The 17,623-nt window shown below is 45.5% G+C and overlaps 1 protein-coding gene across 1 annotated transcript; it reads left to right on the top strand.

Annotated features, from left to right (window-relative positions):
- Positions 1–2,921: 2,921 nt before the first annotated feature.
- POL (Protein phosphatase 2C family protein) lies at positions 2,922–5,639 on the top strand. Its single transcript, XM_078590359.1, has 3 exons — positions 2,922–4,910; positions 4,999–5,263; positions 5,351–5,639. Exons 1-3 carry the CDS (start codon positions 3,363–3,365, stop codon positions 5,464–5,466), a joined length of 1,929 nt encoding a protein of 642 aa, XP_078446485.1. The 5' UTR covers positions 2,922–3,362; the 3' UTR covers positions 5,467–5,639.
- Positions 5,640–17,623: the final 11,984 nt, after the last annotated feature.

Genomic DNA, 17,623 nt, shown 5'->3' on the forward strand with positions numbered 1-17,623 from the left:
CTTCTCTTTCTCTCCTTTTCTCTCTCGCGCTCTCTCTTCTTCTCTTTCTCTCATTTTCTCTCTCTCGCTCTCTGTCCTTCTCTTTCTCTCATTTTCTCTCTCTCGCTCTCTGTCCTTCTCTTTCTCTCCTTTTCTCTCTCTCGCTCTCTCCTTCTCTTTCTCTCCTTTTCTCTCTCTCTCGCTCTCTATTTCTCTATCCCTCTATTTATCTCTGTTCTTTCTCTATCTATATATTTATCTCTCTTTCTTTCTCTATTCCTTTTCTCTCGCTCTCTGTCCTTCTCTTTCTCTCCGTTTCTCTCTCGCTCTCTCTTTCTCTCTGTATTATCTCTCTCTATCGCTCTCTCTTTCTCTATCTCTCAATTTATCTCTCCCTATCGCTCTCTCTTTCTCTATCTCTCTATTTATCTCTCTATCTCTCTCGCTTTCTCTATCTCTCTATTTATCACTCTCTATCGCTCTCTCTTTCTCTATCTCTCTATTTCTGTCTATTTATCTCTCTTTCTTTCTCTAATCCTTTTCTCTCGCTCTCTCTCCTTCTCTTTCTCTCATTTTCTCTCTCTTGCTCTCTCTTTCTCTATCTATCTCTCTCTATTGCTCTCTCTCTCTTATCTATCTATCTATTTATCTCTCTCTCCTTCTCTCCCTCTCTATTTCTCTCCCTGTCTTTCTCTTTCTCTCTTTCTCCATCTATCTATCTCTCTCTGTCCCTCTCTCTCATTCTCTCTTTGTCCTTCTATTTATCTCTCTCTGTCCCTCTCTTTTTCTCTCTTTGTCCATCTATCTATCTCTCTCTATCTCTCTCTCTCATTCTCTCTTTGTCCATCTATCTCTCTCTCTCTGTCCCTCTCTCTCTCTCTCTCTCTCTCTCTCTCTCTCTCTCTCTCTCTCTCTCTTTCTCCATCAACTATCTCTCTCTGTCCCTCTTTCTATTTCTCTCCTCTCTCTCTCTCTCTCTTTCTCCATCTACTATCTCTATCTGTCCCTCGTTCTATCTCTCTCCCCCTCTCTCTCTTTCTCTTTCTCCATCTACTATATCTCTATGCCTATCTTTCTTTCTCCATCTACTATCTCTCTCCGTCTATCTCTCTCTTTCTCCATCTACTATCTCTCTCCCTCCCTCTTTCTCTATCTATCTCACTATCTATCTCACTATCTACCCACTTACCTATCTATTTATCTATCTTATCTATCTCTCTTAGAAATAGGATATTCTCTATATCTCCATCCATCCGTCCATCCAAATCCATCGACCCATCTATCTATCTTCTTACAGATGTTTCTATCTATTTATTTTTCTTCAAGAGTTCGGGCCGATCACTCCGGTCCGAGCTGCTCGCTGTTTAACCCTGCGCAGTCTCCGGGACAATTAATACCCAGGACTTTTTTTCTATGTTTTTTTCAAAAAAATATGGTCGGACTAGTTTGTCAACAGCTGGTGCATCTATTCAAAGTAATTTCCATCACATTTTTTCGAAAATCTTGAACTTGTTGATCAATTTCCATTCTATCGCAGGCCTAATTATTGGACGGCAGTGATAAATTCTTTTATCAAGTGGGCGCTACCGGACGAACAACGTTGTGCAAAAACAGAATATTATTATTAGGGCGTGATTACGATTTGTTTATACGCTCAACTTGCATCGCTGCCCTTCAGAGAAAACGCTGGAAAATTACTAATGTTTTTTTTCTTTCGTCGACGGGTATTTTTACTACTCGCAGAAAGCGTGGGAAGGAGGGTACTGTTAACCTCGGAATTGACCAGACAGAAGGACGACAAAGGTAGAGTCAGCAGAGTTGACTTTGCTCGTAGTCGTCTTCGTCTGGGGTTGACTCTCTCTGCCTCCTCCGTGGTAGGTTATGTTCTCTCTCTCCCTCCTTTTTTCTTATATCTCTCTCCCCCTCTTTCTCTTATCTCTCTCTTGCGTTCTTTCTCTCTTTCTGTATCTTTATCTCTCTCTCTCTCTCTATCTCAATTTCTAGCTCTCTCTCCCTTTTTCTCTATACCTGTATCTCTGTCCCCCTCTTTCTCTCCCTCTTCCTTTAAGTCTCTATCTCTCTCTCCTCTTTATCTATATCTGTATCTCCATCTTTTTCTATATCTGTATCTCCATCTCTTTATCCCTATCTGTGTCTCTCTCTCCTCTTTCTTTCCATCTCTATATCTCCATATCTCCATATCTCCATAACTCTATCCCTCTCTCTCTCTCCCTCTTTCTCTCCATCTCTATATCTCCATATCTCCATAACTCTATCCCTCTCTCTCCCTCTTTCTCTCTATCTCTATCTCTATATCTCATTATCTCCATATATCTATCCCTCTCTCTCCCCCTCTCTCCATCTCCCTCTGTTTACTGTATCAATCATTCTCTCTCTCTCTCTCTCGGTTTACTGTAGCTACCGTTCTCTCTCTAGGATGAATCAGGTGGTGGGGGAGGGTGTCTGTACGGGTCAACGGGGCTGACAGCGGTGACAGCGCGATGGATACGGGCGGCAGCGTACAAGTCAAGGAGACGTTTCGTGGGTCTCCCTCTTTTTATTTTTATTACTCCCCTATCCCTCCTCCCTTCCCCCTCTCTCATCTGCAGAGATAGATAAAGAAAGAGACTGAAAAGAAGAGTGTACCACTCTAGAGATAGAGCGAGAGATGGGGCTATGACTGAAAAAGATAGAGAGAGAGCGACTGAAAAGACTCTGCCACGCTAAAGATAGAGAGAGAGAGATGAGACTCTGACTGAAAGATAGAGGAGAGAGACTGAAAAGAGTCTTACCAAGCTAGAGAGAGAGATCAGACTACCGCTGAAAGACATTGAGATGGAGATAGAGAGAGAGAGAGAGACTACGGCTGAAAGAGATAGAGATAGAGAAGAGAGACAGACTACGGCTGAAAGAGATGGAGATAGATAGAGAGAGACAGACTACGGCTGAAAGAGATGGAGATAGAGAGAGACAGAGAAGAGTATGACTGAAAGAGGCAACTCTTTTCGTCCTTGCTAAACCCTTTGAAAACGCCGAGGACAAGGCACGAAAACCGGCGCTCTCTCCCTCTCTCTCCTCTCCTCTCTCTCTCTCTCTCTGCGTCTCTGTCTCTGTCGCGGAGCATCTCTCTCTCTCTCTCTCTAGAGAGATCTCTCGAGGGAGGTGGGGCGGGGGTAACGGGGATGGGATGAGCGGCGTCGCCTCCTCCGCCTTGGCCGCCGCCGCCGCCATAGCAGCCCCCGCACGAACAGAAGCGAACCGGAGGAAGAAGAAGAAGCGAAGATTCCTCCTCTCCTCCCTCAAATCGATCAAAAAATCCCATCTTTCCCCTCCCCCCCTTCTTCTCCTCCTTCTTCGTCCTCTTCTTCTGCGCCGAGGGGGGGATGGGGAACAGTAAGTCGCGGGTGGGGGGGTGCTTCGCGCCGTTCGGGCACGGCAAGGAGGGGGTCGAGCTCGACTTCCTCGAGCCGCTGGACGAAGGGCTTGGCCACTCCTTCTGCTACGTCCGGCCCGTGATCGCCGACTCCCCCGCCATCACCCCCTCCAATTCCGAGCGATTCACCATCGACTCTACCGCGCTCGACTCCGACGCCTTCAGCGACCAGACCCACCACAACCCGCCCCTCGACGAGCCCCCCCGCCCCGGCAAGGCCACCTTCAAGACCATCTCCGGCGCGTCCGTCAGCGCCAACGCCTCCGCCGCGCGCACCACCACCGGCTCCAGCCCGGCCGGACCGCCGCCGGCCGGCGACCCGCTCGCGGCCGAGCCGGCCGCGTCCTTCGACTGCACCGCCTCCTTCACCGCGGTCCCGCTCCAGCCCGCCCCCCGCGGCTCCGGCCCGCTCGACGGGTTCATGTCCGGGCCCCTGGAGAAGGGCTTCCTCTCCGGCCCCCTCGAGCCCCCCGACCGCGCCAACTTCTCCGCCCCGCTCTACTTTTCCGGGCGCCGGCCCGCCGCGCTCCGCCGCCTCGCCGCCTCCGGCCGCCGCTGGGTCCGCCGCCTCTTCCTCCACCCCGCCGCCGCCGCGGCCGCCGCCCCCCCGCCGGCCTCCGACAACGACTACGCCGCAGGCGAGAAGCTCCAGTGGGCTCACGGCAAGGCCGGCGAGGACCGAGTCCACGTCGTTCTCTCCGAGGAGCAAGGCTGGCTCTTCGTCGGCATCTACGACGGCTTCAGCGGCCCCGACGCGCCCGAATTCCTCATGCGCCACCTCTACCGAGCCGTCGACCGGGAGCTGCAGGGCCTGCTCTGGGACTTGGCCGAGCCCCCGTCGAGCCGGAGCCGGCGCCTCTTCGAGCTGCTCCAGTTCGAGCTCGCCGAGGAGGAGGAGAAGAAGAAGAAGAAGACGAAGAAGAAGAAGCTGTTTCCTTGGGGATACGACTGGCACAGAGATAGCGGCGCCGGGGGGGGCGCGGCGGAGGAGCCGGGGGGCTCGGTCGGGGAGCGGCGGTGCAAGGCCGGGCCGGCGGACCACGGCGCGGTGCTGGCGGCGCTCCGGCGCGCGCTGGAGGCGACCGAGAGAGCGTTCATGGAGATGGTGGACAGGGCTCTGGACCGGACCCCGGAGCTGGCTCTGATGGGTTCGTGCGTGCTGGTCATGCTTATGAAGGACCAGGACGTCTACGCGATGAACCTCGGCGATAGCCGCGTTATCCTCGCGCAGGACCGCGCCGCCCCGGCAAACCCTTGTCTGGACAGGATCTCCGAAGACTCCCCCGCGCTCCGCAGAAGGAGCAAGAACAGCGAGCTCTCGCTCTACCGGCTGAAGCTGAGGGCGAAGCAGCTCACCACCGACCACAGCACCGACGTCGAGGAGGAGGTCTCGAGAGTGCGAGCCGAGCACGACGACGACGCCGAGGCGGTCTTCAACGGGAGAGTGAAGGGCCATCTCAAGGTCACCCGCGCGTTCGGCGCCGGCTTCCTCAAGAGCGTAAGTGAAGGAAAAAAAAATCGCTGCTTCCGTCGTTGTCTTCTTCCTTTCCTCAAGAGAGTGAGTTTGAAGGGGGGGAATTTCGCAGAGGAAGATGAACGAGGCGCTGCTGGAGATGTTCAGAGTCAAGTACGTGGGGACGGGCGCGTACGTGAGCTGCTCGCCGTCCATGTTGCACCACCGGCTGAGCCCCGGCGATCGGTTTCTCGTTCTCTCCTCCGACGGGCTTTACCAGTACTTCAGCAACGAGGAGGTCGTCTCGCACGTCGCCTGGTTCATGGACAGCGTTCCCGACGGCGACCCCGCGCAGTATCTCATCACCGAGCTGCTCTTCCGCGCCGCCGAGAAGAACGGTGAGATTTCTGGGTGGAGATAGATTTTTCCGAGTTTATTGGGTTTTGTTTTCTTGGGTTTTTGAGGTTTGAGGTTTGGGTTTGCAGGGATGGACTTTCACGCGCTGCTGGATATTCCTCACGGCGACCGGCGCAAGTACCACGATGATGTATCGGTGATGGTTGTCTCTCTTGAAGGTAGGATCTGGAGATCGTCTGGTTGATGTTCTTGCGTTCTTTCTTCTTTTCTTTTCTTTTTTTTTCTAGATCATCGCATGACACTCGTCGCTCCCGAATTTGGGAGCCCATTTTGCCCCCTCGTCTTGCGACGATTTGGCCTATATAGAAATTCTATGTGAAAAAAAAAAACGGAGATTCCTGAAATATTTGAGCTCTAGTAAGTACAACCCAAAGAGTTTAGCTTCTACTGATAATCAACATCTTCCGCTAAATAAATGCCGGGCTGAGGACGAAAGCCTTTTGCATTTGTAGGGAAAATGTCGTGATCTGTCAAAATTCTTTGAATACCCACCATGGAGATTCCAGAAATATTTGAGCTATAGTACTACCCAAAGTGTTAAACTTCTATTGATGATCAACCTCTCCCCAACCCACCTACCACTTAATAAATGCCGGGCTGAATATGAATGACTCTGCATTTGTAGGAAAAATGTGGTGGGCTGTCGAAATTCTTTGAATACCCACCATGGAGGTTCAGAAATATTTGAGCTCTAGTACAACCCAAAGTGTTATCTTTTATTGACGATCAACCTCTTCCCATACCCATATACCGCTAAATTAATGCCGGGCTGAAGACCAAAGACTGTATATTTGTACGGAAAATGTCGTGATAAGTCAAACTTCTTCGAATACCCACCATGGAGATTCCGGAAATATTTCAGCTCTACTTCTACCCAAAGTGCTCAACTTTTATTGATGAGCTACATCTTCGCCTACCCATCTACCGCTAAATTAATGCCGGGCTGCAGATGAAAGACTCTGCACTTGTTGGGAAAATGTCGTGGTCTGTCAAAGTTCTTTGAATACCCACATCATGGAAAAGATAAAAAACTAATAAAATGCGGCATCACCCATAAATGGTTGGCCTTTCGGAAGGATTTCTAGCCGCCATCAAGTCTTTCAAGGACTAGAGCTTGCAAGGTCAGACTATCATGAAAAAGTATAACCGCAACGTTAACTTGACGCTGACAGTGAGTGGCATTTGAGGATCAGACAGACTGCCCCAAGATTAAAGTTAACTAAACGGTTGATGGACAGCACGACAACTATCCGTTCCACTGTACTTTGCACTGCGCAATTGATCATTACGAGCGTGTAGTGATGGAGAATGTCGCATAGATATTCTCAACTGAACTATTCCGTCTGATGAATGAATTAATGATGCACATGAAGAATGAGAGTGTCTTAACCATATCGTTTTATATATGAATTAATGATACGGAGAGATATATGTAAATAGAGAGAGAGAGAGAGAGAGAGAGAGAGAGAGATAGGAGGTTTTAGTATTCTGAGTTGAAAGCGTAGCTTCAACATGGATCTTCTGGCATTTGCCATCTGGGGGACTGCGCGGACCATATACTTGCTTGGTCTTGTGATGGGGTGGCGCTGACTCCTCGAAGGTCGGAACGTTTTTAAAGCACAGTCCAACGGGACTTAACATCGAAGTATTGATGCACAGCGTAAGAACAGATCACTTTGCATTGGGTTATGTGATATACTGATGGATCATGGATGACTGATTCTCTTTCTCTCTCTAACTATCTATCTATCTATATATCTATCTCTCTGTCTCTACGTATGTGTGTATGTGTCTCTCTATCTATCTCTCTATCTCTCTGTCTCTACCTATGAGTGTATGTGTCTCTCTATCTATCTCTCTGTGTCTCTCTCGGTCTTTTTCTCTCTTTCCGTCGCAGTGTGTCTTTCTCTGTCTTCTTCTCTCTCTCCCTCCCTGTGTCTCTCTCTCCCTCTGTCTCTCTGTGTCTCTCTCTTCCTCTGTCTGTGTGTGTGTGTGTGTCTGTCCCTCCCTGTGTCTCTCTCCCTCTGTTTCTCTGTGTGTCTCTCTCCCTCTTCCTTGGTCTCTCTGTGCGTCTCTCTCTCACTCCCTCTGTCCCTATCTCTCCCTGTCTCTCTCTCTCTTATATCCTGTCTCTCTCTCCCTGTCTCTGTGTGTGTCTCTCTCTCTTATATCCTGTCTCTCTCTCCCTGTCTCTGTGTGTGTCTCTCTCTCTTATATCCTGTGTCTCTCTCTCCCTGTCTCTGTGTGTGTCTCTTTCTCCCCCTCTATGTGTCTCTCTCTCCCTTTGTCTTTCTGTGCGTCTCTCTCTCCCTGTCTCTCTCTCTCTCTCTCTCTCTCTCTCTCTCTCTCTCTCTCTCTCTCTCTCTCTCTCTCTCTCTCTCTCTCTCTCTCTAATACTTGCGCATAAGACCGCTGGGTTTTTGCCACAAGCCGTTATTTTTGTAAGGTGATTATGACAGTCTGTCAGACGCTCTTATATAGAGAGGACGTACTGTGTTAGACGACATGTTAAGGATACATCCGGATCGTCCCAGACGGGGACAATGGGCGGGACGGGACAAATTCCGTCCAGTCTGCCGTCCATAATTTTCCCCGGGACAAAGGATGGGACGGTTTTTTGTCCGGGGAGTGAAAAACCGTCCCGTCCAATATCTCCCAGACGATTTTTCGTCTCGTCCATTGGAAAAATCGTCCGACGTTATCGTCCCGGACGAAAAATGTATCCTGAAAATAGGTTACTTACAAGTTACAGCCTCATTTTGAAAGAGCCAGCCCCATTTCGCAGTTCGAACGACAGTGGTGTCCCACCGCTGGGAAGACAGTGGCGTCCTGCCGCTCTTCCTCCCTCTCTGCGCGAGATAGTGGTGATTCACCATTGGGAAGGTGTCCCACCACCGGCAAGGTATGTTATCTATCTCGCAATCTCACTCTTGTTCTGACTATCTCATTCTCGACAATCTACCTCAATACCTACCTATCTATCTCACTGGCTATCTATCTCAATGTCCACCTCTCTATCTCACTGCCTATCTATCTCAATGTCTTCCTATCTATCTATGTATCTATCTATCTATCTACCTATCTCTCTGTTGATCCAACTTTCTCACTTTTTAGCTATCTAACTCACTGTCGATCAATCTAATTAGGGTATCATTTTTGGGGACTGGTGGAGGGAAAATATAAGGATAGAATGACTTTCGAAATGACTTTCTATCAATCTATCTACCTATCTACGTATCTATCTATCCATCTATCCATCTTATCTACCTATCAATCTATCTACCTATCTACGTATCTATCTATCCATCTATCTTATCTATCTATCTATCTGTCTTATCTATCTATCTGTCTTATCTATCCATCTATCTTATCTACCTATCTATCTGTCTATGTATCTATCTTTATATCTATCTATCTTATCTACCTAAGTTTAATTTCGCTGATTTCATGTGTTCTTCAGATAATTTGGACATGTCTTCCTCAGAGATTCTGTTCTGCAGCTTACTTTGTCGGCGACCCGAAGATGTACGTATATTTCACGTGGTCACGAATTGTACACGACAGATTTCTAGTTGCGTATTAATACACATGGCGCATGTGCTATGTGATTACCGGTTCTGAGTCTGCATGAATTGTTATAGGTCTGTCGATGTATTATTACAGCATCGGTGCGAGTTTTGAGACTAATATCCACGGTCATCTTCGAATAATTTTTCCGCATCTGTAATCCTTATTAATGTTGAGTGTTGTACACATCTATTAGAGTCTCCATTTGTTTAATCATACTTCAGTGTCACTTTAGTACCTTGTTCAAATTGCTATGTTTGTGATTCGTATGAATGAATATGTATTGTGATTAGTTCTGATATAGATATGGAGTCCACATCCGCTACCACTCCCAAGTCAACAGCTAGGGCTACGCCGTCGGTGTCTACGGAGTGCTACGCAGTAGAGGTCGATGACAATGTGTCATCTCGAAGCGTTAGACGCAAGCAGTCTAAAGTTTTAGATCGATTTGTTAAACTCGGCCTGGACGAGTACCAGTGTACGCTTTGTCAAGCGCAGAACTCCACTCATAAGGTCATCATCAGGCGGAATAAGGATAGGAGTACGAATGTGTTCTGGAGACATATAGAGAAAGCACATCGTAAATATCACGATGAACTGAAGGGCGTCCAAACGAATCAGAGGAAGCTAACCCACTATGACTTTCTGTCCCCCAAGCTTTACTTACGCGGCATCACCAAGGAGCGTACGAAGAAAGAGTTCGTCAGATTCATTTGTGACAACGATCTTCCGTGGCAACTTGTGAAGAAGAAGTCATTCCGAAGATTATGGTTCTACGGGACGCAGGTGGTTAGCGACGTCCCTGGTCCTGATGCGGTCAAAGCTACAACTTCTACCATGTATATAGAAGTCCGAGGGAAACTAATAGAGATGTTTGCTGACATTCATAGCGTCTCTCTAATAGTGGACGCGTGGACGTCAAGAAATAACCTCTCCCTTGTAGGTGTAATCGCCCATTGGATTGACGGCGACTGGAAGCTCTGTGATCTGCCACTTGCTATCCGTCGGATCAAGGGATCCCATTGCGGCACCAACTTGGTGAGGTTCGTCGTGGAGGTTGCATATGAATATGGAATAGAGTCAAAGCTTTGTGCCATCACGACGGACAACGCATCTAACAAGCAAAGCTGATGCGTAACGGGGATCATTGGAGAACGCCTTCTCCAATATCCTCACTACCCTGGCCAGGGATTTTTCTTGCATCGTCTTCCTCGAGTCAATCTCCTCTTATACCGAGGGCGGATGATCCTGTCTTGACCACTCAATCATCTCCGTAAGCTTCTTACTACATCCAATCTATAACTTATTTGAATCCCATGATTAGAGACTCATATATCACAGTCAAAATGTAGTCGTCCGCTTACGAGATGTCCTTGGTGTCTCAGGTTAGTGGATCACTTATACATCCGTGACTTGAATAAACCTAATTGACGTTTAGGTATAATACCATTCAGGGATTCATGCGGATCAATTCAGTGAACTCTTTCTCTAAAGAGCACCCACTATCTGTCGTTAGTGTCTCCACACTAATAGCCACAAGATCAGCTATACTTATCGAATAAGTAGGGTCAGCTAGTGCTATTCTACCCGGATAATTCGATGTCCGTCTCGACTATCCTCGAATAGGAATATTTAGAATACATGTTTAAAGACTAGTGATCACTGTATTATGATCTCATCATAATTCACTTTGTCATTGCACGTATTCATGGACTTCATTATAAACATTACACAGAATAATAATGAATGCAAATAATTTATTCAATGAACTTAAATAATCATGGTAGTGTGATTGGCTTGACGGCCACATAATATCCATCACCCACGTCAAGCCATACTATGAATATTTTCCCCCTCGTTTAGTCTGATAGCACACAAACTACAATTTACCTTTTGAATGATCATGTAAAACATTTGCAATTTTCAAATGAGGACTACAACCTCGTACGAAATCACTTTTATCTCGGACGGTAGAAAATGTGGGAAGTGAAATTCATCACCCTCTCTAGAATTTTAGTTACATAAAGATCGGGACAATAAGATTTACTCAAATATGCTGAACATTTTAAGAAAATTAAAACTTTAATATCATCGTTTGGAAATTGTAAAATTCCAGATTCCTTGATTAATCTAAAAAGTTAGTGTCGGTCTCCCCTCTCAAATGTTCCGTCCTCATCCTTGTCTATGAAATTTTAAAATGTTTGGTGAGCAAAACGGGTCCATTATTTTTGCTTCAACATGCTTACTATTTAAATAAACTTTAAAATCTACTACCATCGTTTTACAAATGTAGAAATCCAGACTTCTTGCTTAATCTAAATAGAGTCTGAGCCTCATCTCTAAATTCAAAAAAAAATGGTGAACAATCTGACAGCTTGTTATTGGAAAATTAAAAATTGGTCGATTATTTCAAATGTAAATAAATATTTCTTTCAAATATTTATTACCAAGTTGTCCATATGTCGTGCGTCCATCGTCCGAGTATTCCGGGCAGACGGATTTTATCGTCCAACGGGACGGAAAACGTCAGATCCGCGCATATGTAGGACGAAATTTCGTCCACTGATTAGTCTAAGCCGCTGGACGGGATGATTTTTCCGTCCCGTGATGAAAAAATTGTCCCGTCCGCGTCCCGGATGTATAATGTTAAGTTGATGTTCTTGTTCAATTTCCTCCCACCATATCTCTTCTTCTCTTTGTCTACGCTGAGTTGACAATCAGATTTTCAATATATGATGTCGGAAAATGTGTAAAATAATTTGCACGCTTTCCGTCAATAACTTTATGAGAAAACTAAAAATTGAATCCGAACTCCAAAATTATATCTAAATGACTTTAGAATAAGGTCAAAAATGTCATGAAAAGGCTCTCACTTGAATTCTAGTATAAAAAATGTCATGTCTATCGAATTTGACTAGCGCCTGTGGAGGGAGTGTATATTTTTTGTGTGATCAACATTGAACATGATATTTTTTTTACAAAGAAGTTAATCAATGGGAGCAAGTGTTTCAAATTTTGATACTAGAATTACCCAAAATATTTACAAAATGTTTTCATACTTTACCAGAAATTTTAAGGCAACAATCCATGGCTTTTGTGGGGTCAACATGTGTGTTCACCGTGCTATATTTTGGAAAAGGAATTAATCAGAATCCGTGATTTGTCTGAGTTCTGAGGTTAGAATTACACATAATATTGAATAATAATTTTCCTAATTTATTATAATTTTTCTAAAATTTTAGAGCAACAATGCATGTTTTTGAGGGACCGACGTTTGCACAGATCATGATATAGTTTCACAAAAAATAGAAAATGTGGATCTGGAATAGCCTTTGGCGACTCTGCACCTAGCAATCTGAAACTAGATCAATGAGAGATCAGTTTTTCAGATTAGTCTACTAACTTAGAAATGTTTAGTGCGCTGACCAATTTTGGTACCTTCCACTCTACTCATGGGCTGCTAGGGACTATGGGTCACCAAATATGTTTATTTTTACCCTGTGTGAAGATTCGTGGCTGAGGCGGCCAGTGGAAATGCCATAAATCACCAAAAATGATTTTTGTATCTTATATGATGTCTTAAAAGCAACTGTAGTATCTTGATGACTATAGTATAGGATTTTCATCCTAATTTTTGGGATTAACTCATCGTGACTGTTATTTTTATGAATTTTTTGTGTGTGAAAGCCACAATTCGGGTAAATTCCAAAATGGTTTTCATATTTTATTTTCACTTCTCATAAAGAGGATTAGATGCAATAGTGAGGAGAGGAACTTTCTAGGATAGTTTTACACACAGCTTTTATGGGTAGTTGCATTACACACTATATCTCTTGGAAGGACATGTTCCAGCTTGAAAATGTTTCCCCCTCTTAGTTTTAGTTTTAGTCTCTCCTTTTCCATTGCTTGAAAGTTTTAAACCTATGAGGATGCCAATCTTTTCCATGTCCAATGACTGGTATGAGGTCAAAAGATGTGTGATTCTTTTGAAATTTATGCTCATGCAAATTGGATACAGAAAATTGTGCAGAAATATCTTGACACAAGGGAAGTCATATAAATTATCTCATCATGAAATATGATGGATATTATGTAACCGTTAACCCAATCACACTTCCCTTAATTATAATGAAGTCCCCGAATATTTATTAATTATTATTCTTTTCTGATGTTTATAAAGAATTCATTGAATACATGCAATGACTTAAATAATTATGATAACATCGTAATATAATAACCATTAGTCTTCAAGTATGTATCAAGTTATTCAGATAGAATATCAGTATCTAGTCGTACTTATACAATAAGTATGGCTGATCATGTGGCCATTATTATGTAGATAATAAGGAGAGACAATGAGCTCAATGAAGCAATCAATCCTTAATGTTATTACACAATCGTTAATAATGTTGATTCATGTCACTATTATATTAGTGGTCTGTGGACTTGAGACACCAAGGACATCCAATGTATGTACCCACACATTTTGACTGAGATTTACTACTTCTTTACCATGGAATTCAAATATGTCTAAGCAAGAAATATATGAAGGTGATTCATTGGTCAAGATAGGATCGCATGCCCTTGATATAAGAGGAGATTGACTAGAAGAAGAAGATGCATCAAATCCCTAGCCATGATAGTAGGAATTTTGGAAGTGTTATCCCATGATCCCCATTATGCATCAGTACTATATGAATGACATATTAGGATTTGACCATAAAGAATACTCTAAGTCATTATGAACTCTTGCACAGATGAAGGATTATAAATTTGTGGTAATCGATTACAGTAAAGGTTCTATGAATGATTTTGAATCCTATTATGATTCTTTTGAAGCATGAGGTGTTTGGGTTGGAAACTCAACCTATCAATTAGGTTAAAATTAATCTCATCCCTTTGAATTAGAATCTTATGAATATTTTATATCAATTTAATTGGGAAGAATAACAAGATTTTAATCTTCCTTGAGTGTTACTTCTTGATGTCGGACATCGTCGATGGCGTCGTCCGACGGGTAATTCATTAAGTGAATGTAACTACGAGGATGCGAGTGACCTAGGTGGAGTGTACGTGCAGGGCCGACAAGTGGGGATTCATCGAGTTTCTAGCTCGAGGGGGGGGGGGGGCGACTGATGACGATGACGGTGACCTTCTGACCCTCGTCGGAGCGATGAAGACGACTATGGTGCCGAACGGTATAATTCCGTAGGGGCTCACGTGTAACAGACGAGCTCGGTCTGTACCTAGGAAGACACTCAACTCATAGTTTTCTCAATAATCTCTCACCCGAGCGCGATGGAGTGCAGCCGAAAGTATATTGAAAGACGTAATATAACTGACAAGCAAGGGAACAGAGTACCTCATTGGTGACGGTGTTCTTCGTCGGTGTCGTCATCGATGCACGGGCCGATGCAGGCAAGACGGTGGCGAGGTACCGAAGATGGGCACGGAATAACTCAACAAATGGCAGAGCACTAGAGTAGAGACGAGGGAAAGGGTCAGGTATGGGATGACCGCGATGCGGTGATGTAGCCCAGGCAGCACAACGACATGGTTTAGCAAGGCAGCGTTGCAGCTCAGCAGTGCAGATGGTGCGGGCCACAGCGGGCACTGCTACGCGGATTGGCGACGTGGCTCCGTGGCTCAGCTGTGCCCTCGGCGGCCTTCGGCTAGCGCGATAGTGTGATCCCGTTGCGTGGCTATGTGGTCGGCTGTGCGGCTGCGCAGCTCGGCTGCGCGGTTGACGGCTCAGCTACGGTGGTCGGGGCGGCTATGGTTGACGAGGCTATGTGGGTCGTGCAGTTACACAGCTCACAGATCGGCAAGTGCAACCCGCGGTGACTGGTTGACCGCACGGGGGTCGACGGATGGGTCATGGCCGCACAATCAAGACAACATGTTGTGGCCAGCAGATGCTGTGGTCAGTCTGCGACACGATTTGTAGTCGACGCAACACCGCAACAACTAGTTCAGTCGTAACTAATTGCGATCCGGCAGGCACGATGGTGGTTGAACGATGGGCTGGGAGAGCGTCACCGACCGAGGATCAGGCACGTCAGTAGAACCCCAGCAGCCTATTCTCGACAAGAGATCAAACATCCACACTAGGCTTTGCCCATCCTGATACCGGTACCAGATGCTGGTATCGGACGGATGCTGAACCAGATACCGGAAATGGATTTTCCGGTATCCTTTTTTTTATATCCAGATATTGGTATCGGATATCGGTTTCTACATTGCCGATATCCGTCCCGATATCGGCATCCATCTCCGTCTCAGGGGGACAGATGACGGTACCGGATATCGGATGTGGATATCGAAAACCGATATCCACATCCGATTTTTTACTTACCTTTATACGAGGCCAACCGTGTAAGTTTCGAGCTTTTGATTCAATATTTTGAATCGAAATTTACACAGTCAGACCGCCGACGGTGGTTTGAACAGGGACTCACAAACGCAGGAGGCGAAGGGCGGCAGGCCAGCAACGGACGGTGGACTGCGGAGGCGAAGGCCGGCAGTAGACGGCGGCGGCTGAGGACACACGGTGGTCGGCGGCGGAGGTTGCTGTTAAAGATTCTCAAGTCTCAACAGTTGCACGAAAAGGCTTACCGGGTAAGCCTTAACCTGCCCTCGTTAATTTCATTTGAAGAAAGAAATCTAAATCCTGTCGAATTCGAAATTTCGAAATCCTGCCATTTGAGTCGAATTTCTCTCCCTCTCTGATTCTCTGATTCTCCCTCTGTTGTTGTTTATTTTTTTTGAACAATCCTCTGCTGTTATTTTTACTCTCATTCTATCTCCCCCCACCCTCGTTCTCTGCCACGCTCTAAAACCATCTACCTCTCCCTGTCCCCTCTCTTCTCTCCCTCCCCCCTCTCTTCTCTCCCCCTCATACATTCTGAAATCTGAATATATAATTCTATCTGCTCTCCCCCTCGTACATTCTGAATATATAATTCTCTCTTCTCTCCCCCTCATACATTCTGAATATATAATTATCTCTTCTCTCCCTCTCGTTCTACAGTCTACGCTCTGAATTTCTCTATCTCTTTGAGTCTCTGATTCTCCCTCTGCTGTTGTTTATTTTTTTTGAACAATCCTCTGCTGTTATTTTTACTCTCATTCTATCTCCCCCCACCCTCTTTCTCTTCCACGCTCTAAAACCATCTACCTCTCCCGCTTCCCTCTCTTCCCTCCCTCTCCCCTCTCTTCTCTCCCCCTCATACATTCTGAATATATAATTCTCTCTTCTCTCCCCCTCGTACATTCTGAATATATAATTCTCTCTTCTCTCCCCCTCATACATTCTGAACATATAATTCTCTCTTCTCTCCCCCTCGTACATTCTGAAGATATAATTCTCTCTTCTCTCCCCCTCATACATTCTGAATATATAATTCTATCTTCTCCTCTTTTATTTTGTTCTCTTCTCCTCGATTTTCCTATTCTCTTCTACTCCATTTTCCTATTCTCTTCTCCTCCATTTTCCTCTTCTCTTCTCCTCTTTTATTTTGTTCTCTTCTCCTCCATTTTCTTCTTATCTTCAACATTTTTAACCTCTTCTCTTCTCCTTCATCATTTTCCTCTTCTCTTCTCGATCTCCTTTTTCTTCTTCTCTCTTCACTCTCCTGATTATTCTTCTCCTCTCCTCCTCCGTTTTCTCTTCGTTTCTCCTCCTTGTTTTATTCTTTTTTCTTCTCCTCCTGCTGCTTTTCTTCTTCTCCATCATTTTCCTCTTATTTTCTCCTCCTTCTTCCTCCTCTCCTTTCCTCCTTTTCCTTTTTCTCTTCTCCTCATCCTTTTGCTGTTTCTCTTTTCCTCCTTTCTTTCTTCTCCCCTACTCCTTTTTCTTCTTTTTCTTCTTTTTCTCTTCCCCACTTTTCCTATTCTCTTCTCTCATACTGCTTCTTCATCTATTATCTTCCTTCTATGTCGGGTTGTCGGCTTCATCTTCTCCCTTTCATGATTCCCTCATATCTTGATTATATTATTGATTTTTGGTTTCTTATTTGCTTTTCGTTCTGATTTCTTTTATTATGTCTCTTCCTTTTTAGTCTCTCCCACTCTCTTATAATTCACTGTTTATTTATTTATCTTATTCATTGCATCTGTTGCTTAAACCAGAGTTTATACCGTAGTTTGGCATCATGTGATGCCGTTGTAGTGAATTTTAGCTTACCAAATTATGACTTCAGGAACATGAACCCACCCGGAGGCAATGACCCAACCCAAGACAGATCCAGGTCAAGAGCTGTAGGCCTTCAACGTACGAACGGGGAAACTTCTGGCATCGTTCAGAGTCACCCTCGTTCGAATCGTTCAATCATCATCGACTACTTCGAACGCATGGAGGATGGATACTACGCATGCTTACTGTGCCGGGAGATAAACCCGCACAGTAAGAGGAAAGTGATAAAGCGCCAGGCCGACAAGAGCACGAATGTATTTTGGCGCCATTTCAAAGCCTGCCATCCAGCGCGTCACGCGGAGCTTAAGGGGGAGGTGTCGGAGGACCCCGCTCAGGCACGAATATCAAACAGGTTTCAGAGCAGACAGCAGGGCGAGCCAGGACGACGCGGGCCGATTAGGGCGCATACGCCGGAGGAAACGAAGAATCCATTGCACGCTTCGTTTGCATGACCGACTCACCATGGAACGTCGTCAATAATGTTGCTTTCAAGGAGATGTGGTGATATGCGACACTCCTCGACTTGGATCCGCCGAGCGCAAAGGTCATCAAGCGCTGGACCATCCAAATGCACGGTCGC

Source organism: Wolffia australiana, chromosome 19, assembly GCF_029677425.1.
Source record: "Wolffia australiana isolate 7733 chromosome 19, ASM2967742v1".
Classification (NCBI taxonomy): Eukaryota; Viridiplantae; Streptophyta; class Magnoliopsida; order Alismatales; family Araceae; genus Wolffia; species Wolffia australiana.

Coding starts and splice junctions, on each gene's coding strand:
- POL (XM_078590359.1), top strand. CDS start 3,363: ATGGGGAACAGTAAGTCGCGGGTGGGGGGGTGCTTCGCGCCGTTCGGG. Junction 4,911..4,998: donor GCGCCGGCTTCCTCAAGAGC/GTAAGTGAAGGA, acceptor GGAATTTCGCAG/AGGAAGATGAACGAGGCGCT. Junction 5,264..5,350: donor CCGCGCCGCCGAGAAGAACG/GTGAGATTTCTG, acceptor TTGGGTTTGCAG/GGATGGACTTTCACGCGCTG.